This window comes from Sturnira hondurensis, unplaced genomic scaffold (genome assembly GCF_014824575.4).
Source record: "Sturnira hondurensis isolate 20B ecotype Veracruz unplaced genomic scaffold, ASM1482457v3 Scaffold0008761, whole genome shotgun sequence".
In the NCBI taxonomy this organism is placed as follows: domain Eukaryota; kingdom Metazoa; phylum Chordata; class Mammalia; order Chiroptera; family Phyllostomidae; genus Sturnira; species Sturnira hondurensis.
The window spans coordinates 4,851,773-4,875,057 of NW_028081392.1; the positions used below are offsets into that span (position 1 = coordinate 4,851,773).

The window sequence follows — 23,285 nt, forward strand, 5'->3', positions numbered from 1 at the left end:
CAGCTGGTGTGGCCAAGTGACTATAAATAACTCCTTCCTCATTTGTTCAAAAGGACAGCGTTTGCCCTGGACTTCCTATCTCTCCTCCTGCCATGGGTGGGAATAGTGTCCATATTTGACCACACCAGTGAGTACAATGTGCTAGAGGATGAAGAAGCACAAAGATGTGAGGGACTTGGATCCCTGAAAGACATCATAGAAGACAGCAGCCTCCTGAGCACAGATCATAGAGACTAAAGAAAAATTTCTATCATCTGCCTTAAGGCATTGTATTTGGGGGTCTCTTTGTTCCCGCAGTATAGCCTAATATCAAAGCTTCTGCTCTAAGACCTCTGATGGCTCCCCATTGCTTATCAAAGAATAAAACACCATCTCTTCCCACTGCATTCCTACCCACTGCCTCTGCTACAGCCACAACCTACCAAACACCCTCATGGGCTATCCTGCCTCCACGCCTTTGATCCCATTGGTTCCTCCTCCTGGTTTCCTAACTCCTCCTATTTTCTACTCAGCAAATGCCTATTCAATGTCCAAGCTGAGATCAAGTGCAGTCACCACCCCAATGCCAGTCCAGGAGAATCTCCATATTGTCCTGTGGGAATTAGGACATGGAAATCCACTGTGCCTCCACTGATTATAGCTCTGTCATTGAGCCCAACTCGATGCAACAGTTGTCTGTGTGACCCACTAGTCTGGACAGTAAGTTGAGGACAGACATCATGTCCTGGTCATCTTCCCACTACCTCCATGCCTAAGAGAATACTGTGTATGCAATAGGTGCTCATTACATGCCTACCAGTTGAACACTCCCTTTCCACGGCTGGAGGCTCACAACTCTGGGCAGTAGTCTTGCCACAGGTGGCCAAGGTTGTCTTCTCGCTCTCCTTGGAGACATCCCCTGGGAACCCCAAGGGAGTATTGAGGGGCTACCCTTCCCACACAGCAGTCAGCTCTGTGGGCAATTTCTGTGAGTTGAAATACACAGCTTTTATAGGCATAGACTTTGGAGTGAGATAGCTCTGGCCTGGAATTTCAGCCCACACCTATTAGCTGTGTGACTTCAGGCATATTAACCTCTCTGAATCTCAATAAAACTTTTATAACAGAAGAGTAACACAGTACTCATCTCCTAGAGCTCTTGTAGGGATTAAAAAAGATATAAAGAAATACAAAGCTCTTGGCACAAGGAAACTGTTCACTAAATGGTAATAATCACCATCATTGTCATCCAATTTCTTTCCCGTGACCTGAGATTCTGCATGGTGGGAGGGTACCAGGGAAGGCTCCACCTGAGGCCTGGCCCGCTGGAATATGAGCTGTAGGGTGGGGTTTCTCTGTAGACAAAACTCAGAGAATGTGCATTGTCATGACTGTCTGAGCTGTTTGCTGGGTGGTCCCAAAGGTGAAGGAGAGGGTGTAGGGTTGGTACCCAGTGGTGCAGAATGGAGGGGTTGGCTGCCTGTAGCAAACCATACAGGGGCAGAGTTCAACTAGAACTGGCTGCCATCAATAGCCAAGAGTCCAGCGTTAGGGGTACAGAGCTGGGAAGGATGCAGAAGCTTCTAGGCAGCCAGTGGCTCCCCACATCAGGTCGGCTCCCAGAATCATTTCACACTGATCAGTCTGCTGTGGTGTAAAGTATCTGGACCTGTGTTGAAGAAGGGTCCAGACCCCCAGATGACCGGACTCGTGTCCTAGGAGAGGGAAGGCACAGAGGCAGCTGGAAGATGACTTGTGTATGGTGGGTGAAAGAAGGAAGCTACACTCTCTCCAAATATCCCTACGTACTAAGTCTGGAGGTAGCAAATCATATCCAAATCCTCCTCACTGGCAGGGAGGAAGATTCTTGCTTCCCACTGATTCAGGGCATGGGTGGCTGGCTCTGGAGATTGTAGCCATCTAAGTGGGACTAGAATAAGTGGGTCCAGAGGTATGCTGGTAAATGCTTTCTAAACAGCACTATAGAGGGAAAAGCCTTCACTTGTCATGCTTGCCAATTGCGGTGGTGTAAATACTTCCACCACAGAATGATTTCATCCTGACAGTATAATGCCACAGAATGAGACCTTGGAAAGGGATGTGCATAACTGGCTCATGGGAGCCAGTGTGAGCTGATTGTACAACAGCACACTACTAGGTGGGGCCTGACACCTGCATTTAGGGAGAAAGTCAGATATGTGTGGCTTCAGTGTGCAGAGAGGTACAGGCCACTAGGCAGTGGTGAAAAGCACAAAAAATAATGGCCCTGGAGTCTAACAGCCTATAACAGAATCTCACCTCTGCCATTTGCTGGCTTTGTGACCTTGGGTAAGTCACTTCATGTCTTTGTGCCTTAGTTTCTTTATCTATAAAGTGGGGCTAATGATAGTGCCCATTTCATAGCGTTATTGTGAAGGTTGCACAGGTTAATACTGGCCTGTGATAGCTTGACATAAATGTTATTTATTAGAGTTAATCACACAGAGTAGTTGGAATGTCATCTTGGTTACATTAATTTTAGAAAGGAAACCAGAGTCCCTTGGGGCATTTCCCAAGGGCATGCCCTTTTTGTATTTAAAGCTCGGATTTCCTCCAAGATCAAAGATTTAAAATCTGCAGATCCATGAAATACTTGAAATTATTTTCCCAAAGTTGTGTACTGAGTTCTATAAAGAGGGCCATTGCTTTTACCAAGTTTAGAAAGAAAGAAAGAAAGAAAGAAAGAAAGAAAGAAAGAAAGAAGTTTCTGTGGTTTCTGCATTCTTTCCTCAGCCCACACAGGGCTTGAGAATTAGTGATATGGAGTGAGTAGAATTCCTACACCACAGGAATTGCCTCTGGAAGGTCTGGAGGAGAGATGTTTGTAAAGCACATAAAAAAAAAAGGCAGACACACAGAGAGACACACAAAGAGGTCAGCCCAGAAATCTGAAATGTCTCTCCCTTGTTGAGACCTGAAGCTGAGGAAACTTCTAGAAACAGGGCAACCAAAACACTTACATTTACACATCCCTGCTTTCTCCTTACCCGGTCTAGTCCTAAGACTCTCCTCTTCCTTTTCCAAGCCCCTACCCCGCCCCCGCCCCCTGCTGCCACCCACACCCTCTGGAACCAGCAGCATAGGTGTGCGCCGAGGGCCACCACAGAGCGGGTGTGAAGACATGATTGAAACTTGCCTAGGTGTTGCTATGATTCAGTGATACCATTTGTGTTCTTTTTGGTCATGGTTTATTTCTTTTAGGTTTCCATAGTAATGCTATAATTATTTAAGGTAGCGTTGGTGCAAAGTTGATTTAGCATCAGTTTGCCTCTGTTTTGAGTTGGAGGCTTTATTCAGTTTTTTGTTAATAACATGGAAGGGGATGGGAAGTAGGTTTATGACGCTTCTGCTTTTCCACCCCATGGTTTTTTGGTTTTGTTTTTTTAAAAGATGATCCCTTCTTCCTGGCTTTGTCTTGTGTGCAGGGTACAGGGCCAAAATGAAGTTTTGTAACCAAAGTTCTTTATAGGGCTAAAAATTACTTCTGACAAATCCCACTTTAAATCATTGCAGAATACAACTCCAGGCACATAAGAGAAACAAAACCCACCAACCTCAAATTATAACTTCTGTGAGCTTATCAAGTGCCACTCCTCCCCACTTTACCAACAAGAATCTGTGTTTAGAAGTAGAAATTACCATCCAGTGACTCCCTGGAAAGCCATCAACAAGAGAGCTCTCTTCTGACTCTAGTTCTGGGTGAAATCATCTGTATTTTGCCAGGAAGTCTGTTAACGTTCTGTCCCAACTTCCAACCATCTCACTTCCCTGAGTAACAGAACCCTGAATTTATTTAAGGCAGCAGTGTACCCAGCTAAACATTACATTTCCCAGCCTCCCTTGCAGCTAGGTATGGTCATGTGACTAAGTCCTACCCAATAAAGTTTAAGCTGAAGAATGTGTGTGAATTCCAGAAAGACCCATCAAAACAGAGAGAGGGGACCCTTTTACCTCTTTTTACTCCTCCTTTCTGTTTGGAATGAGGTAACCGTCCTGAGCTCAAGCAGCAATCTTGGAATTGGAGATGACATGAGGATGACGTCTTCTTGATTGTGGTAGCACAGCCATAAACATAAGAAACCTAGGTTTCTGATGATTGAGGGTCATTCTTAGCCTGAACTGACCACCTCCAGACTGAGAGAGAGAACATTTATCCTCTTTAAGCCACTATTTAGGGTCACTGTTATTGTCAGCAAATGCAGTTCCTGATTCATGGAAGCTGACCCAGTCCCTGGTTCTGGGCCGTGGGCAAGGACATTTATAGTTCCTCTAAGGCCGCTGCCATTTTTCCTCCTACTCTCTTTGGAAGAATCATCTTGCCCAAGAGGGCCTCATTCTTTCCCATCTCCCTTCCTTTTGTCTCCCCCCCTTCTCTTCTTTCCTTCCATTTCCCTCCTTTCCTCTAATATTTATTGAACATCTACTATGTAGAAATAAGTATAGGAGATAGTCCCTCTTTCCCAGTGTCTCAGATTCTAGGACATTAGGCAAATGTAAAGAGACTATGATGGTGGGAGGGACAGGTGCTACAGGAGCAAAAAGAAGGGCATTGGATCCAATGGGAATGACGGGGAAGGGGGCTTCCAGGAGGAGGCAGCCCTGGCCTGAGATTTGAAGCAGAAGTTTTGAGTTGCTGGAAATTAGGAAAAGAAGGCAGAGGACAAAGATCCCAGGCACAGGACTAGAGCAGTAATTAAGGATGTGAGCTCTGGAACACAGACACATTATTTCTCTCCAGTCCTCAATTTCCTCACCTGCCAAATGAAGATTGTAATAGTAATAGGACTAGATGAGTGCCTGGGAAGTATGTGTGCAATGCATACTACTTATTAACACTGTTATTGTCAGTAAATGTGTTGCTCACCTATGGAATGCTAAATCCTTTATAGTTTTGAAGCCAAGTTTCATAGAGACCTTAAATTACTTGTTCATGGTCACACAGCTATGAAGGGGTTCAGTGTGCTCATCCCTAGTCCAGTTGTCTTTATACCTCTACCCTCTGCCTTTGCAGTAAGTGCTGAGGGAATGAAAAGTGAGGGAAAGATCAGTGTGTGGTGGGGGAAAACTTGGAGGGCTTCCTGGAAGAGATGAGCTTTGAGGAAAAGGTTGGGTGGAAGTCATTCCAGGGAAAGAGTATATGATGAGTACCACCAACCAAGGCATTGAAGAGCTAGCTGGCTGGCAGACATCTGAACTGTGAAGACTGGTGAGACAAGGTAGGACAGACACATGGGGGCCACCTCAGAGGATGAACCATAATTACAGGCGTTCTGACGGCGAGGTGGTGGAGTGAGAATCTGAGCCTGTGGGCCACAGTTAGTTCTAGAGTAAGAGGACTGGGTATAATAAAATGACACTTTGGGAAGAGAAGAAGAAAACAAACCTGTCTTTACTAAGAGCCAGGAGAGGGCAGACAGTAGTCTTCATATGTATTATTTCATTTGAGCCTCACAATAACACTATTAGGTTGGTATCAATGTCCCCATTTTACAGATGAGAAAACCAAGGCCCAGAGTTGAGCCAGTAGTGGAGGTAAATTTTGATTTAAATCAGCCTACCCCTAAATTTATACTCTTTCTACTGTACCATGTGGCTCCAAGTTGTGCTCACTGTCACAATGTCCCTTGTGCTGTGGTGTCTTTATCAGGTGCTGCTGTCACCCAGGGGCTCAGGAGCCATTTTACAACCAGACACCCATGAGCAAGCCCTGGGGTCCCACTAGGTGGAGAGGCTCCCTATCCCTGGGGCTTTGGGGGATTCCCAGCACAGCATATGGTGACGTACTTGGGCTCTGGGTCTCACAGAAATGGGTTCAAATCCCAGCTTTGCTGTGTAATCACTAAACTTGAGCCATGTCCTCAATCCCACCAAGCCACGGCTGAGGCCCGGTAGAGGGATGAGCCCCGGATTGGTTCAGACTTCGGTTGGAAGTGAGGACACTTCAGGAAGTAAAATGGTAAGATGTCTGTGTTCACTTCAGAATAATGGGGGGAAGCAAGCTGGAGGGGGTTGAGAGGAAATAGTTAGCCACGAGGCTGGGTGGTGAGTTTAAGGACATCTATTACAGCATTTTTCTAGGTCTCATTTTGGGTGACCTCACCTGCATATGTTCAGAAATCTCCATAATGAAAAGTAAAATAATAGTAACAATGACAGTGAAATCTGAAAGAACAACAGTTACAAAATCATGTCCACTACCCTCTCAGTTAAAACAGACCCTCTAGTTCCCAGGCATTGTTACATTTGAAAACCTTCTCAACTGAGAGCAGCCAAGGCGAGATTCTCTGCATAAACTCCATCTCTGATTAGGTGTGCGACTGCAAGCTCCTGTCCTTCCCTGCCTCAGTTTCCTCATCTATAAAGTTGAGGTAAAGACTCTAACGACCTCATGGAATTCTTGTGAAGTTTGAATGCGATGATTAACACAGGAAAATGCAGCTGGTCACAGTCCTTAACAGAATGAGGTCAGCCTGGGCTTTGCAGTCACTCTGAGCACGACTAGGCCTCTAGCCACAGTGAGTGAGGATTCTAAGCCAATATGTACATAAGAGGCCATCAGATGGCGTCTCAGGGACAGGCCTCACCTTCTGGGCAACTTTTACACGTTTCCAAAGCACAGGTGGATCACCAGCTAGAAGGGCTTTTTCGTCTCTTTCCTTACAGCTTAAAGGTCACCCAAAGACACCAGAGTCACTCAGTGTCACCACCAGAGGCACAGATGGGGGCAGAGACTGAATGGAGGGAAAGGTTTCTGCTGGCCTTGCCACTGGCGTCCTGAACTTAGCCTCTGGTTCTCCATCTGTGTCAGGGGCTGATGGACAGTGCTCAGTGAAGGGGTAGGCCCTAGGAAATAATCAGTGGATGAGAGTGAATGAATGTATGAATGCGTGGGGACGACTTTAGCATGACAGACAAGGTGACCTACCGGAACCTCCAGGGTGGCGGTGGGAGCTCTCAGGATTGGGGAGTGGCCGTGACACCTGGGCCAGCTCGTCTCGGATAGGGAAAGAAAGCAAGGAGAACACAAGTGTAGCAGCTGGAGCAGGTGATGAAGCTCAGAGGACATGGTTCGCAGCAGGAGAGGAGCAAGGAGGACACTCTGGAACACTGCTCCAAAGCTGAGCGAAGGTGGAAGCGGGAGGTCCCAGGAGGCCCCCACCCAGAGGGCCTGAGCGCTGGCCAAGGTTCCGGGTCTCCTCGGCTCCGTAGGACTCCGCAGCGCCGCCTGGCGGACACGCCGCGCTCCGCCGGGGGATCAGCGGCCGCAGACCGGTGTGCCCGGATCCCTAGGCAGTTCCAGAGAAAGCCCGAGAGAGCCCGGGCGCGCGGCGGGGAGAGGCGTTTGTTCCCCGAGGGCGCTCGCCCCTCGGCCTCAACCCTCAGCACATGCCGGCACCCTCTCTTCTCTAACCCTGCGCCCAGGGTGACTTAGCTCTGTCCGACACGTCGGGGGATGAATTCTCCCCCAGCCCCCGGGCCCCCGGTCCTGGAATTTTGCTGCCACTGAGTAGTTACTGCGGGAAGGAGGTCTCATTAAAAATTTAAGGAGTTTGGTTTTGATTTTTGTTAGTGAAATACCAGGAGTGGGCACAAAAGCACAAACGTGCCCAGTTTGTCCCCCTGCTGGTCCCAGAAATTCTGGGGCTGGGGAATTTCTAGACCCCTCTCTGCCCGAACCCGCTAGGGCGCCCGAGGACCCCCGTTTGACGACGCGAGGCCGAGGAGGGCGAAGCGCGCGGCGCGGAGGGGCGAGCGGCCGGCGCCGGTGGGAGGGCGAGCCAGGGCCTGCTTTCGCGTCCCCAGCCGTGGGCCGCGAGTGGGTCGCGACTCGGGCCGCACGACCGCCTCCCCTCGCACTTCGCAGGGGGGCTGCTGTCGGTCTAAGAGCTGGGGCGGGGGTGCAAGCTTCTCCGCAGGCGGGGCTCTCGATGAGCTAAGGCCCAGCCAGGCCCAACCAAGCCTCACTTAGCGGGACCGGAGTGGGCGCAGCGCTGCGGCGACCCCGGACACCGCCCGCCAGGGTCCTCCTCGGACTCCGGCTCCCGTTGCCGGAGTCCGGGCGTCCAGGCTGGAGGTTCGGAGGCGCCAGAGGCTGCCCTCCTCCGGGTGTCGGCGTCGGAGTCTCGACTAAGTCCTCTCCAGGCGGAGGCCTGGGAGCTCCCCGCCGCGTCCTGGAGGTCGCTGGGGCCGCTTTGCGTGCAACCCGGGAAAAGACCCCGCAACCGTGAGGCGGACCCTGGGAAGAGGTGGAAATTGCAAAGTCACCAACCTCTGAGCAAATGGCGGCGAGAGCGGCGCGGTGGACCGACCGAGGCCGGAGGCCGAGGGCGGCCTCTGCGCGGCAGTGAGCCTCCCGAGGCAGCAGGAGTTGGGCGCCGAGGAGGGTCGGAGCCTGGGAGAACCCAGAGCGGCCTGACCCCAGGGAGGGGAGAGTTCGGGGTGCGCGCTCGGCGACGCGACTCGGTGGTCCCGGGATTTCAGGAAAGACGCGCTCCGGGCCCAGAGCTCCCGCGGGCCTGAAGGGTGAGCGCCCAAACAGCCAGACGACCAGAGTCACGCCCAGGCCTGCGGTACGAGCTCGTGTGTGTGAGAGCAGGAAGGGGGGGCAAGCCCCAAGCAGTGCCCCCCCCCTCCCCGGAATGATCAGGGCTCTTCTCTGCGTGGCGCCACTGGCGCTTCGGGCAGCCCAGTCCGGCGGCTCCAAACTCGGAGAAGGGCGAGGTGCGCACGGCGGGGACCAGCGCCGGGACGGAGGGTCCCACCGCAGCTTTGCCGAGTGCAGCCCGAAGCTCAGAACTGCACTCGGCGGCCAACTGGTCCCCCGGGCGAGGCTGAGGATGAGCGCCAGGCCCCTCGCGGGGCTGAATTTAAAGGACCTTCTGGGTCGGCTCCCAGCGCGCTCCCCTGCGGCGCAGACCGGGATAGAGCGCCGGCTGCGGGGCCATCGGGACGCGGAAAAGCAGCTGCGGCGCGGGCTGGCGGCGGGTGCGGAGCCCAGAGAGAGCACGGACCTCGGGGACAGAGGGCGTTGGAGGGGGCTCGGCTGGCGGCCATCTCTGGCCCAAGTCAGCCAGAAGAAGAAAAGGAGGGCGAACTCACTTTCCCCCGAGAGATGAGAGGGCTCCGGCGCGCTCTCCCTGGCCCTGGGAAACAGGTTCCCAGGCGTCCTCTGTCCCCGGGTCTGTCCCGGCTGCGGGCCCGGGACAAGGAGATGCTTGGAAAGCAAAGGGTGAAACCGCGGGCCTCGGCGTCTCCCCAGGGCCGAGGCGGGGAGGGCGAGTCCGGGCCTGCGCTTGCTCTCTGCTCAAAAACGAAACCCAAACTCCCAAAAATCTCAAGAGGAAAATTTCAAAAACCATTTTTCTTTCACTTTTAATAAACAGGCTGCTGAGAGAAAAATTAAAAACGAAATGAGCGATAAGCTAAGGATAGTATCTTTTCAAATTGTGAAATACCTCCTTGCAAAGTATTTTTCCTAAGACAAACCCCACTGCTGGCCAGCCCTTCCGAAGCCTTTTCCTTTTCCTGAAAATCACAACCAAACCATCGGAAACGCGGCCACGTCCGGGAAGTCGCGGGCGCCGTGCTCTTCTCTCTTCAACCACAAAAGCAAAAAAGATGATAATAAGAAGTAAAACCTTTTAATACATCAAATATACGGAATTTTAATCTTTAAAGCGATACATTGTCTATTATTTTAGTACATGACGTAAACCTTACTTGTCCCCTTCTCAGCGGGTGGACTTAAAAATTAAAAATAGTTAAGTGTTCCTTTTAAAGAACAAAATAAGGCAAATGAGGTTTTGGAATAGAATTGTTTTTCCTTTTTTTTGTTTTCTTCCAGAATACATACAAAAAAATACCCATTCTCTTCCGATGGTATACACCTTAAAAATAACTGCAATTTGAAATCAGAGCTGACAAATTGTGACTTGTTTTTTTTCATTTTTTGTAACAAACATGCATGTAAATTGTATTTCAATCAGACATTAAATAAGAACGTACAATACAATCATAGCAATTTTAAAGTAACATTAAAGAGAAGACCTCTAGTTCTGTGGCGGTTTTGTATTTATTTATAATCTACAAGGGACGGGAGGGTTTGTTTTCCATTTTTACCCTCAAGTTTTAATTCCCCCTTCCTTTTTACCTACGGAGCTCAAACTAAATAATGCACTTTAGAACCACGGGTCCGCTTGGAGCTAACATAAATAAATACCAGTGTCCACCGGCGCAGTCCTCAGATGAACACTTTCTCAATTACCTTTTCCTTCTTTTTCTATAAAAAGTCAAATGATATTCTTTCCAACTTTTATAAAGTTTGGGTGGGGAGGTGAGGCGGGGCCAACGGGAGTTTCCCACCGGGTCTCGGGTGGACAGATACGGTATACAGGTCTTCCTTTCCCGGCCCGGGTCGTCCCCGCTCGCGGGTGGCAGTAGCTTCTCCCGGCTCCCGCCCCTCCCGCGGCCCCTCCCCTCCCCCACTCCTTCCTCTCCCTCGCTAGCCCTCTCGACCCTCCCTCACTGATAGCCCAGCGCGGAGGCCGTGGTCAGTCTCTGTCCGTAGAGGGCGTAGGGGGAGTAGTAGGGTCCGGTGGCTGCGGGCACCGGCACCGGAGCGCCGGGGGTGGGCAGTGGGCTCTTGGAGTAGGGGTGGTAGCGGCTGCTGAGTCCCAGCGCGTGGTGGGGGCTGCGCAGCGCCAGCGTCCCCGGGCTCCCCGGAGCGCCCGACGTGGGGATGTGCATGTGGCAGGCCATAGCGGCCGCCGCGGCGCTGGCCAGAGACGACGAGCTGGGGTAGCCCGACAGCAGTTTGTCCGTCCCGGGAAAGGCCGTATGGGTCCTCAAGTGGCTCAGCAACTCTTCGGACGTGGCGAAGCGCTTGTCGCACGGCCCGTTAGCCGACACCCAGTTGCAGATGTGGGGGAGCGGGTCGTTGGGGAGCATGAAGCCGTACGGGTAGAGGGGGTGGCCGGCCAGGGAGGGTGGTGTGGCGCCCGCGGCGGCCGCAGCCGTTAGCGACGAGTGCACGCCGTGCAGCGGGTGCGTGGGGTACACCAGCGGGTATCCGGACTTGAGTGCCGCCGCTGCAGCGGCCGGATCGTGGGCGCACGACGCGCTGGCCGCCGCAGCCCCCGCCAGGTGGCTGGCGCAGTGGTAGCTGAGGCAGTAAGGGTCCCGGCACAAGCTGGCTGTCATCACGGAAGGCGGCGACGCCCCGGCCAAGGGGCTGGAGCCAGCGGGCTTACTGCAGCCCAGAGAGCCCGCCGCAGCCGCCGCCAGCTGTGCCCCCACCAGGCTGCCCGGCTTGGTGGGGTCGAGCGCCACGCCGTGTGGCAGGAACTGGGGCGGGTAGCCGGCGTAGGCCCCAGCCAGGCTGCCTGGGTAGGTCATGCCCGCGGGAGGCAGAGGGAACACTGTCTGGCCTGGTTTGTAGGGCGACACTGGAGCCACCAGCCCAGAGCCCAGCACCGAGGAGGAGGCGGGTGCGCTGGGGCCCGAGCCGGAGCTGGGGCCGGAGGAGCCGCCACAGTCCGAACCTAGAGCTTTGCCCCCGGGACCCCCATCTGGGTGCTGGTTCACGTCCACATTAATTCCGCCGCCGCAGCTAATCCGGCCGTGTGCCAGCCCCGTGGGTGCCCCTTCGGCCGAGGCGGCTCCGGAGCCCTTGCTGCCGCCACCGCCGCCGCCCGCGTCCGGGTCCTTTTTGTCATCCTTGCCCTCCGGGCCGCCTCCGGCCGAAGGCAGCAGGCCTCCTGGTGAGCAGGCCGAGGCGCTGGAGCTTGGGCTGCCTGTCCTGGGCGTGAATGGCTGGCAGGTGGCGCTCGGTACTCGGAATCCGGACTTCTCTGCGGAAACCCCCCCGCCGCCGCCACCCCCGCCGCCACCGCCTCCTCCGCCGCCGCCTCCCGGCTCCTTCTTATCCGAGCCGGGTTTGGAGTACGGCTTGAAACTCGATTTGTCCTCCACGCCGATGTCACTCAGCTTGAGGGGCCCCGACTTTCCGTCCTTGTCACCCCCGGCGCCGCCGCCGGCACCGCCCGTGCCGCCCCCGTTGGAAGCGACGGAGGAGAGTTTGGAAGAAGGCGAGGGGTCGGGCTTCCCGATCTGCGAGCATGTTTGCGCCAATAGCGCCAGCGGGCTCTTCTTCGCGTCGAGCTGCGGGGTCAGACGCGGAAGGTGGTGGGGACACGTGCGAAAAGAAAGAAGGGGAAATCCTTTACAATCCTGGCTTCCAGGATTCAAACGCCCCTCCACAACGGCCTGCGAAGATCCTCCCAGCCCTGAGGCGCAATTCTAGGCGGCACCCTCCTCTACACCTGTGCACCCGCACTCACCCTTGAGAAAGGTGGCAGGACGTCCCCCACCCACCCCGCCCCAGGATCTTTCGTATCTTTTGCAAGCGCTAAATTGGACTTTTAAAAGCTCACAAAATATTTTGGTTTCTGACTCGTAGTCTCAGAACTGTTCACCTCCCAACCCATCCCCAATTCTTTGGAGTAATGGCTCAGGCGGTTTGCACCTCAGAGGCCGTGTACAAATATCAGTTTCTGGGCAACCCGAGGACTGAGCCTTTGGAACCGTATTTCGGGCCCCCGTCCGTCTTCCGGGCAGAAAGTGAGTGGGTCTGGGTCGGGGTCGGGGCTTTAATACCAAAGAGAGAAACAAGTTTTGGCTGCCTTGTCGCCTAACATTCACACCCCAGTCTACCTCCACCCCTCTTTCTGCCCTCGTTTTAAGGTGAGGGAGCCCTGTCCGCTCTCTCCATCCCACAGCTGAATCACTTGACACCCACCTCCTCGGCTACCAACTTCCACCCCCAGATCCGGAGAGAAAGGAATTCCGTGAAGCGGCAGCCAGGGTGGTGGTCCCAGTCCGGCACGATCCAGGGACAGGGTCCTTACCTCGATGGGGCTCACGGGAGTGGAGGGCAGGGGCTGCAGGTACTCAGGGTGCAAAATGTGGCCAGTCCGTGCAGTCAGCATCTTCAGCACCTTGATGGGCAGTCGGTTAGCCTGGCGGAGAGGGTCAGAGGGAGGCACCGCGTGCACAAAAGGCTTGGTGCTGCCGGCCGGGGACGAGCCTGGGCCGGGGCCGGAGCTATTTCCAGAGAGCGCGCTGGTCCAGGCAGGGTCCGCACTGCCGCCGCCGCCGCCGCCGCTGTGCTTACTGCTTCTTAGGGCAGAAAGCGAGGGCGCTGTGCTCATGACCCACCCGCGCACATGGGAGCAGCGGGGGGCGGGCTCCGGGCTGCGCGCTCGCCCGGGGAGTAGGAGCAGCAGGAGGAGGAGGAGGAGGAGGAGCTGGCGCAGCGGCCAAGGGCGCCCAGCGCGCCTTCACGGCGCCTGGAGCCAGCGGCGTATAATCCTGGGTGGCCCGCAGCGGAGCCGTGGCCGACCGGGAGGAGCCGGCCCGACTGCGGGACTGCCGAGTGGCTCGCCGTGTCCGCCTCCGGCTGTGCCCCTGCGCTGCGTACCAGCGGCCCGGCGCTGGAGCTGCTCTCGGCGGTGTGAGCCGCTGCCTGTCCAGCCGGGTCTCTGGCGAGGAAACTCACTTCAAAAGCAGCTGCACCGAGGGGGAGATTAAAGCCTTTGCCGCCTTCCAATCAAATGGGAGCCCGAGGTGATTGGAGGGTCAAGGGGATGTGACGCGTCCCGCGCCGCCGCCGCCGCCGCCTGGACTCTCAGCGCTGGTTTTAATGGGCAGCTCCCTCTTCGCCGCCTCCCCCCACTCCCCGCGGCCCGTCCCCTCCCTGGATTTCGCTCCGAGGGGGAGCTGGACTTTTATTCTACGTTTGCTATCTACCGCCTCCCTCTTTTTTTCTCCTCGTCGTCCTTCCTTTTCCCAGCTCGAAAATAAACTGAAGCCTCCGTTTCCTTGAGGGTGCGTGTGAGGAACAGATGAAGGTGCTGTTCAAACGCAGCGCCCGCAGGACTCTGGACAATAGCTGGGCTGTCACGTCCAGGGGCTCACAGGGGCTCGGACGCCGCATAGGCTCTCCCCCTCCGTAACTGAACCGTGTCGCGGCGCTGCCGCCAGGGTAAGAAAAGGTGGGGAGCGGGTGCTGGAGGAAGTCCGCCCGCCCGATTTGATTTCCCGAGATTTGGCAACAGAGAAACCAGAAGCTAGGTGGGCAGCGGCGGTGGTTTTCCTCCGAGTAGCGCTCGGGGCTCCCCGCCCTTCCCGGCCACGTGACGCCCGGAGACGAGCAGATTGGGGCGGGAGCGAGGGTCACATGTTTCCTCTGTTTCACACTCGGCCCCCACTTCTCAGTCTCCCCGGCCACCCTCTCCTCTCTTCGCCCGTCCCTCCCCCCACCCCGCCAAGTTTTCTGGGCATCTCCACCCCTCCATCAATTGTCAATGTTCCTCGACCGCAATCAATCAGTTATTTGTCAGCTCTTGTCAATCCGCCCGTGATTTATGTCAGCTTTTGTTGCTGATTACAAGGCGGGTGCGACTCGAAGGGGAAAAGGGAGAGAGAGACGCAGAGGAAGGAAGAGATCGAGGGGAAAACGAAGGAGGAGGAAAGCAGAGCAGCCTCCTGGGATGGGCGGGGCGGGGGCTCTAAGAAAAAGAATGAAACTGGGGAAGGAGGTGCTTAGTGTCAAGAAAATGAATAGTGAGAGTCAAGTGCGCAGGTGCGGACAGGGTTCTGAGAGGGGTGCGCAGGCCTGAGGTGCGCGCCTCGCCTCTTCGAGGTCGGAGACCGGGGGATACACCCTTTCACCCTTGGGGACTTCGATCCATTGGGGCCGCGGAGTTAGGAGCTACTCTGGGTACCCGAGTCGGGAGGCGGTGATGTCTCGCACGGGAGATTTTTTTTTTTCTGGCCTAGGATATTCCCTCGGGGTCATGTAGTGTGCGGATGCCAGGCTGCCGCGGACCCCGACCTCCGTAGTGCCCTGACCCCAAACTCAGAGACTGTTTCCTAAAAGCCACATCCCCAACTTAACGAGCCCTGAAGGTCCATGATAGGGTATCCCCCTCAATTCTTTGAACCCCACCTGACCGTGGCTAGGGCTGAGAGCCTGCGAAGAAGAGGCCTGGCCGTGGGCGTATGGGGAAGATAAGTCTCAGACTCACGCAGGCCCCTTCCCCAGGCCTCCCCCACTGCGCGCCAACCCAGCGCGCTTAGTAGCAGGGGTTACTCCACTCTGCTCGCTCAAATTTATTGGAACTCGTAGCTGGGACTGACCTGCGCTGGGAGCGCAGAGTGAAGGAGCCAGGGAGGGAGGGGGCAGCTGCCTGTGCGAACGAGGGCTCTTCCAGGGAAGCGGAGCGGGACTGACTGCCGCGTTCCCCTCGATTTGCACCGTCACTCGAGCTGTTGGGAAGGAAAAGGGGAGGCGCTGTGCGTGTCTCCGTGCAACCGATTCTGGGTGCACAAATGTGTATGTATGCCTGTGCCGCTGTGTGAGTTGTCAGGGCTGTGATAGCATTTGGAGCGAGTTCGGGGGTCACCTTCAGGAAGTCACAGAAATTGGAAGGGGGGCGAGAGGAGGACACACCCCCTTACTCGGAACGACTTGGAAGACTTTGAATCTCCCCTCCCCCACTTTTCTGCTCCGGCTCTTCTTTTGTTGTCAATCCTTTTGGTAAATGGCGGGGTAGGGAGCGCTGGGAGCCAGGAGCCAGTCCGCACCCGCGCGAGGGGCGGAGGCCAAGCCTGGACACCGGCTTCCGCCCTCGTTCCCCAGGCGCAGAGACCCTCACGCTCGGGGGTCGGGTTTCGGACCTGCACTCTACATGATCGCCCTCTCCTCTTTAACCACCCCCTCTCCCCCATTTTTGTCTCTGTCTCCTCCGCACAGGTACCGAGAACTTTCCGGGGTGAGTTTTAGAATTTTCTTGTAGGCATTCATGTTCTGCGTTTTCATCTCATCCCTTGAGTCTCCCGGTGGGTAAAGTTCCTGAGATGGTAACTAGACTAAAGATAATTCGGAGAAAAGGCGAGCCAGGCGGTTGGTGTTTGGGCTGCGTGTGCCCGTGTGCGTGTGTGTAGGACGAAGAACACACCGGCGTTCAGGGGGTTTGGAGTGTCCTCGCGACAACAGAGGAAGGTGAGTTTGGGAGACGGTGGCAAGGCCACAGGAAAGGTTGGGAAGGTTGTGTTGACCGTCTTTGGCGAGCAAGTCCCAGGTAGTTCTAAATTCTCTCGGTTGGGCAGCGTGTCTGTGAAGCCTCTTACATCCTGCGGGCGTGTTAGTGTCAGTGTGTGTCACTGAGGGCACAGCTGTCGGGGCGTCGGCCCGGATCAGCTGTGGAGCTCCCAGCTCTGCGAGCCCAGCAGTGGGCCGTGTGTCGCCACAGCCTCCCGGCGAGGCCCGAATGCTGAATGCTGGAGGCGGTGACCATAGCTGGAGGCGACCAGGGCCGTACCCCCAACCCCCTCACCTATGTCTCCAGACCCAGCTCTTTCCCTCTGCTGGAATTGGGTGCAGCAGTCCCAGCACCCAAAACGTGGGGTAACCATAGAGTGGCTCCTGTGTCCCACGGAACGGGTGTGCCGCGGTGTGGCGACACACTCTCGCATGCCTGAGCGGTGCCGCGCGCTTGCGGGTGGTGGTCAGCCGACACTCCCTCTTCCCCAAACCCAACTCGGAAGGTCCGAGCGCACGGGGGCGCCTGGAGGCCTGCGGGCACCGGGCTTTTGGGAGGTTCCAGCATCCGAGCAGGCGCATGTCGCCAGGGAGGCCAAATTCCCCAACGCTGAGCTGGCTGTGGGGTTGGGGGTTATTAATTACTCCGCGCTAGGCCTAACGCCTCCAACCCCCAGTGGCGGTTGGCGTGGATGTCCTGTGGATTTTATTTGCACACAATGGAAATTATTTGTCTTCTCCTAAAAAGGGTGGGCATGGCAGATATTTGAGGAGGGGATGGGAGGAGAAAGAAGGAGAGAGAGTTGAGGCAAAAAGTTTGAAAATGCCTTGAACTATTCACTGTCGAGATGGCTAATCAGTATTGAGGCCGGAGGGCAGGCGGGCCGCCTTTCACCGCCGCTTCCCTTTCATCTCCGGCTCGGCGGAGGCGCTCAATTAAAAGCCTATCAGTTTGTAAGTAAATCAACGCCTATCAGAGTTGTCACATCAAACAAAACGATTATTATTGCAGCCCGCCTCCCCTATTAATCTCCCTCGAAGATAATCCGCCTGACAGGTCAGACCCGGCGAGCTGGAAAGCCCGGCCCAGAGCGCCCAAACAGTCCCGGACTGGCGCGCCCCTGGGGGCCTCCCCACCCTGGTGTCTCCCCGCCTTGTGGTCCCCTAAGAGCGGGGAGAGAAAAAATCACCCGGAGGCTGCTGGACCCAGGCCCGACCCTCCGGACTGGAAGCAGGACCAGACTCAGGGGGCCCATAGGGGACGATTCCGGGTGGCCCTTCCTCTTCTTGAGGCTCTGAAGGCACCCTCCTTACCGGAGCCGCCACAGCCTGTTCTGTTCCCGAAGTCTCACCCTGGTCTGCACTCTTCTCCACTCGCTTCCCCTGCTTCTCTTTTTCTTTTTCTTATGTGCCTCTCTCTCTTTTTGTTTCCTCTCCTGCGTCTTTCTTGTCTCCCTGACCTTCATCTTCTCCCCCCTTCTTTTCCCCCCACCTGCTTGCCAAGGAGTATTTCCCATTCTTTCTCCTTCTACGAGCACATACTACTGTGGATTGCTACTGTGAAGTAATATGTACATACCCCTTTGGCACAGTCACACTCTCTGGAGAAGGGCATTCTCAGGGCCCGGGTTAGTTCTCTGAGCCAGGGCTGCCTCAGGAGTGTGTGCAATTCCCAGGAACACATGCCATAGTCCCTCTTCATTTTATTCCAAGCAGGGGCTCTCAAAAACTATGCCTGTTTAAGGATTGGGTGCGTTTGGTGGGGTGAGAAAGAGAGAGAGAAGAGAGATGCCAGGGCAGTGGTGGACAGTCACAAATGCCCTGTTGTGGAATGAGCACTTGGTCTTGGAATCTCACAGCCGCCGTGTCGCTGACCTGGCTGGTGGCTTTGGCTGGGTGTTGCAAATGGGAGGAGGAGGCCCAGCAGACACCTGGGTCCCAGCACTGAGTATGTGAAGAGGTGCCTACCATTTCATAAATATGAATACACCCAGATAACTACCTCTGTGGCCTCAAACTGGTGCTCTGCAGGCTGGGTGGCCTTGGGACCTCAGGGGCATGAAGTCATGTCCTTCTTTCAGGTGGCCTCAGGTTTCGTCCTCTGGGATGCCTCAGAAGCAAGGGCAACCTGCCCTTTTTCACGCTCCTGCTTCAAATAGATAGGCCCAAATGGCCACTGCCCAAGCTGCGTGAAACCAGGATTGAGAGGTGGTTGAAGTATTTGAAGAAGAAGGGCTCCCCGTGGGACCCCAGGCCCTGCTTCCCTAAATGCCAGGTTCAGAGTCCCAGGAAGGCTCCGTCAGCACGCTTGTACCCGGGAGAACCCCCCACCTCCACCCAGGTGCGGTTGTGCTGGCCCAACTTCTTCCGGCAGTCCCATCGGGGTCTGAGGCTGTGGATATCCAATAGAGTTCACCTCAGGGTCCGGGAAGCCCAGAGGTGCAGGACCCGCGGCCCCCATCCTGGGTTCCCGAAAGCCCCTCTATTTGTGCGCACTTGCCACGAGTAACCAGGTAGGAATATTTATTTCTATGCCCATAAATATTGTACCGATGTGGTGGCTCAGTTACCTGTGCGCCTGTTTTTCTATAATTTCACCTCTGCCACGCTGCAGATATTTAAAGAGGTGCAGGTGCCATACCCCTCAGAGATGTGGGGTTCACTCTGGCTATAGGAAATTTCCGCCGGGTGGTTACTCGGACGTCAGTGCTATCTCGAGCCCAGAGTACACCCAAGCAGGGGCTGTAAAAAGACACTTCCTGTAGAATTTTTCCAACTTAACTGTATGTGCACACACCGAGAATTTAATAATATTTTATATCCCTCTATAGATCTAAATATTCAGATGTTACGTTACGTGCCCTTGAGCTGGAAGCGATCTTCCGTTCACGCTGAACGCGGAGCTGTTTGTGTAATTTTCATCTCCCTGAACTACACGTGAATCTTGATCTAATAAATTCAACCTTGTCATTTTTAGAATCGACGGGATTTCTCTGGCTGCGGCTTGCACTGCCTCTATCCGAATAAATCCAGATCGCAGGCAATGGCAGGAAAGGAACAGCTCCCGGTTCTCCCGGAGACGACTTGGCCCAGAGAAGGACACAAGGTAGCCCCTAGTGCTCGTGAGGCAGCGGTCCGCCCCCGAAGGAGGCCGGACTATCAGCGCCCTTGGGCCCCGTGGCCCCGCGCTGCCCCGCAGTGCCTGGCAGTCCTCAATTCTGCTGGGGCTTCGGGAACCCGCCGGGCCAAGCCCGCCCGAGGCGAAAACTGAAAGCAGATCCCTCGGCAAATGAAGTCCGAACTTCTTCAACTCAAGTTTGCAGCAGAGATTAGGTGGAGGCTTTGGAAGGACTGCAGGAAAGAGAGGTGGGGCTGTAGGTAGGAGAAGAGGGCACGGGACACGGAGCGTGGCCCGAGGCGCAACGCTAGGGGAGGTGCCTCCTCTGCCTTCTTTCTCGTCAACTTCTCGGCCTGGTAGGTAAGGATAGTTTCCAAGGTGCCTCGAATGCCTAAGGGAGTGTTTGTGGGGATTGCACCAGGGAGGAGGTGGCTTTGTAGAAGTTGCAGAAAGAGCCCGTGCAGCAGGGCACAAGAAAGCTTGGGACCAGTTCGCCTTGCCCGTAGCGGAAAGATCAGAACTCCACCTCTGGGGAGTCCCCTGCCCAGTGCGCTCCCCTCACCTCTAAACCGCGTGTGGATAACCTCCCGCTGCCTGCACTGCCCAGCTCCGAGGCACAGCAGTTGCCTGGCGAGGCCGGACTCAAAGCCGGCCCTCCAGGCTGCCTTCTGGCAGCTCAGCGCCAGCTCAAAAACGGGCTGGCCCGGGGGCGAAAGGACTAGTGTCGTTTCCCTTCCCACAGGCTGCCCAGACCATCACCGCCTACCCGCCACCGCCCCCGAGCCAGAGCTTCCTCCTGGGAGCGGCAGTCTCGAGGGCCTGGCTGGGGCGCAAAGTGCGTGCGCGGGCCAGTGAGGGGGGTGAGTGGCTGCCCGTCTCTCCGCGGGGCCTGTCGCCGGGCCGGCCTCGGCGGGTGAGTGATGAGGGCAGAGAAGGGCGCCCATAAATCGTGGGTGTCAGGGCGAAAAACTCTCTTTATTGTCTGCGTGATGGATGGGCCCAGGGACGAGACACCAAATACTTCGTATCGCCTTTAAATGGGAACACATTTTCCGCGGCCATAATTCATGTTTTTTAAATAGAAAGTTTGAAATGTTGCCTATATTTCACCGGCCCTGACATATTTATGAATCGCTCCCTGCATGCAAATATCATTATTTAAAGCGCCGGGGAGAGCTCGGGGGAGGGAGGAGGAGCGGCCCCCAGGGCGTGGGGGTGGTGAACCAGAGAAATGCGGCTGGAGGTGGGGGGCGTCTCCCTAAAGTGCGGATAGGGAGGCAAGAGGGGGAAGCCTTGTCCGGAAGCCAAGCGCACCGGGGCTCCCCTCCCGCGCAGGACCCCGCGCAGCTAGCCGCTCTGGGAAGTTTGCGCCGCTTGAGGCCGAGGACTGCTTTTGCCTCCCGCAGGGAGACCGGGGGCACTCTGCGTCCTTTTCCCAGGCCCTGATCCAAACCGAAGCCACCTTTTCCAAGAAGGAAGTAAAAAAATAAAATAAAACCAATGTAACAAACGCAAATAATAACAATTCAAAATGTTTCGTGTTCTTTGCCATCGCATCGATTTTTATTGTTACTCTGCAAACCTGAGACTGTGCACGCCCGGGCGGGGCGCCCGTCAGGCCCCAGTCCCCGTGCGAGCGCTCCGGCCTCCAGGGACCCGGGGCTCCAGTCCCGCCCCCGCCGCCCCGAGCAGGCCAGCGCCCCCGGGGCCCGCGTCCGCACTTCCCGAGCTCTGCTGTCACTCAGATCTCTCTGGAAAAGAGCCGGACGCGTGCCGTCAGCCTCCTTGTCCTGCGTGCGGGTCCACCCGGGAGGCGCCCGCACCTGCGCCCTCACACTCTGTCTTTACCTGCGCGGCCCCCGCGGCGCCCGCGGTGGCGCCGGACACGGAGTACTCGGAGGGAAAGCGGGGGAGGGGAGGGGCAGAAAGCGCGGCCGTAGACAGCCGGATACGCTGGCCCGGGGCCTCTGCTTCGGACTGTGTCGGGGTCCTGGCCAAACTTCGTCTAGGAGCCGAGTTGAGCTGAAGAGGTCCAGCCGGGAGACGGGCCCCGGGAACCCGCCTCGGAGCCGGGAGAGCCGGCAGCACTTCCGCTAGGGGCGGGGCCCCGGCTGAGCCACGCCCTCGCCACGCCTGCCCGCCCTAGCTCCGCCCCCGCCGGCAGGGCCTGGGGATCTCGGACCACCTCGCGGGGCCTGGCAGCCCCTCGGGTCTCTGGCGGGCAGTGGGCCGCTGCTGTTCCTCAGCTGGGGCTCTGAGTTAAGATTTACATACAGGAACAGAAGCACACGCACACTAGCAACTTCAGCCCAAACTCGCACGTAAGACTGTCCAACTGGGTCTTTCGGCAGTCCTGACACCTGTCTGGCCCAGGGACTAGCGAACCGTCTCTGGGACCCTAGGACTGCAGGAAATACATACCCGAGTTCACAGGGTCTCTCACCTGTCTTTCAGGAAGAACAAAAACAAAAGTTAACACTTTTCCAGCATTCACTTTGTGCCAGATCTCTCTAAGAACTGTGTGTGCATTATGTCCTCACAGCAACTGTCTGAGGTAAGTACCATAAATGCCCTGTTTTATAGACGGAGAGATCGAGGCGCGGAGAGAAGAAACTGGCCTTGCCTCACTCCCATCTCTTCCATAGTCGTATCCCTTTTTTTCTTCAAATCCCAGCATCCCAACCCATCACTCTGGGGCGATGTTGCTGGCCGTTTACTCACCTTGTTGGGGGAGTGTCTGCGGCCAGTTAATCGCCTCCACTCGCAGCTGAGGCCTCGCTCAGCGGGAGGGGCCCCTACGCAGCGAAGGAGAAAGGTGTACCTGGTGGACCCAACTCAGCTCCTGGGCAGCTCCCAGCCTGATGGGGAAACCCTCCCAAAGAGCATTCCCCGCGTTGTTCTTCTGTGCTTTCTGCTAAAGCCAGAGTGATCTTTTTAAAAAAGTATATCAGACCATGTTTCTCTTCTGCTTAACAACCTCTGGGTTCTCATGGTTCATAGGATCAAGTTGAGCACATGGCTGGCAGATCTCCCAGGCTCGATTGGCCTCAGTTCCTTTTTCTGCCTTTGCCTCCTACTACTCCCCCTCACCCTGAGCTCCTGCTCTCAGTGGCTGCCTTTCTGTCCCTCAAATGTGCCATGCTCCTTCCCACCGAAGGACCTGGCTACTGCTTTCCCTTCTATCTGCAGTGGCCTCCGGTCCGGTCCTTCTCTTCACCTGCCTCGTTGCTCCTCTTTCTTCAGGTCTCAGCTTACACACCACCTCACCTATAACTCTGGTACCGGGTCAGGACTCCTGTAACTCTCTTAGAACATTTACCACACTGGGGTTCCCCTTCACCAGATGGTAAGTTTGAGGGGTAAGGGACTGGGGCTATTCCTTTGAGGAATTAATGAAGAAAATAGCATTTGTGTATACTGTCAACTGTACTGAACAAATGAATAACTTGGGGTTTGCTCCACTTTGGGGGGCCATCAATAAGTATTCTCTATGGTTTCGCATCCTAAGATGTGTTCAATTTCATAAGGGAAATAACACAGGTCTCATGAAAAAAGATTATTTTGAGTCTCTGTATTTTAAGTATCATGAGTGAGTGCTCAAGGAGGTTGGAGAAGAGAGATATCTATGATTTTCCAGCCATTTATTCAGATGTTGAAAGTGCAAGGCGTGCTGATTGACACAGTATAATGGGAAAACTCCCCTTCACGACCACTCCTCCCGCCAGTCAGGCACATTTGTCCCAAGGCTGTAGCAGGTCCCCTCCCCTCTTCCCCGCTTCACATATTATTTCTGTCAAAGTTAAGTTCTGTATTAGCTTTTAGCTGAGCTGCTGCTGACAGAACCTTTTAATTGTTCTGTACATCTCCAGCCTCTCTTGCCTCTAATCCGTTATGCATACTCTTGCTAGGTGAATTTTCTTGACCACATCATTCCTTGGCTCAGACACCTTTAGTGCTTCCTATTGTTCCATGTGACACTTGACTCTTCACAATCTGGTTCTAAACTACTTTTTAAAAGCTCTAAGTTGTACACCAAAATTATAAAAG

At 55.3% G+C, this 23,285-nt stretch overlaps 2 protein-coding genes and 1 long non-coding RNA gene across 3 annotated transcripts; 1 reads left to right on the forward strand and 2 right to left on the reverse strand.

The window, feature by feature from the left end:
• Positions 1-3,192: 3,192 nt before the first annotated feature.
• Positions 3,193-9,885, reverse strand: LOC118993437 (uncharacterized). Its single transcript, XM_037055801.1, has 3 exons — positions 9,882-9,885; positions 6,944-9,318; positions 3,193-4,152 (listed from the first exon to the last, which is right to left on the reverse strand). Exons 1-2 carry the CDS (start codon positions 9,883-9,885, stop codon positions 7,952-7,954), a joined length of 1,371 nt encoding a protein of 456 aa, XP_036911696.1. The 3' UTR covers positions 3,193-4,152; positions 6,944-7,951.
• ZNF503 (zinc finger protein 503) lies at positions 9,638-14,193 on the reverse strand. The gene is made up of 2 exons (XM_037055994.1): positions 12,924-14,193; positions 9,638-12,177 (listed from the first exon to the last, which is right to left on the reverse strand). The coding sequence occupies exons 1-2, from the start codon at positions 13,224-13,226 to the stop codon at positions 10,540-10,542; spliced, it is 1,941 nt and encodes a 646-aa protein (XP_036911889.1). The 5' UTR covers positions 13,227-14,193; the 3' UTR covers positions 9,638-10,539.
• Positions 14,194-14,620: 427 nt separating this feature from the next.
• On the forward strand, positions 14,621-20,586 carry LOC118993514 (uncharacterized). The gene is made up of 4 exons (XR_005067869.1): positions 14,621-16,081; positions 18,202-18,328; positions 18,952-19,226; positions 19,981-20,586. It is a non-coding gene; the product is annotated as an uncharacterized LOC118993514 (long non-coding RNA).
• Positions 20,587-23,285: the final 2,699 nt, after the last annotated feature.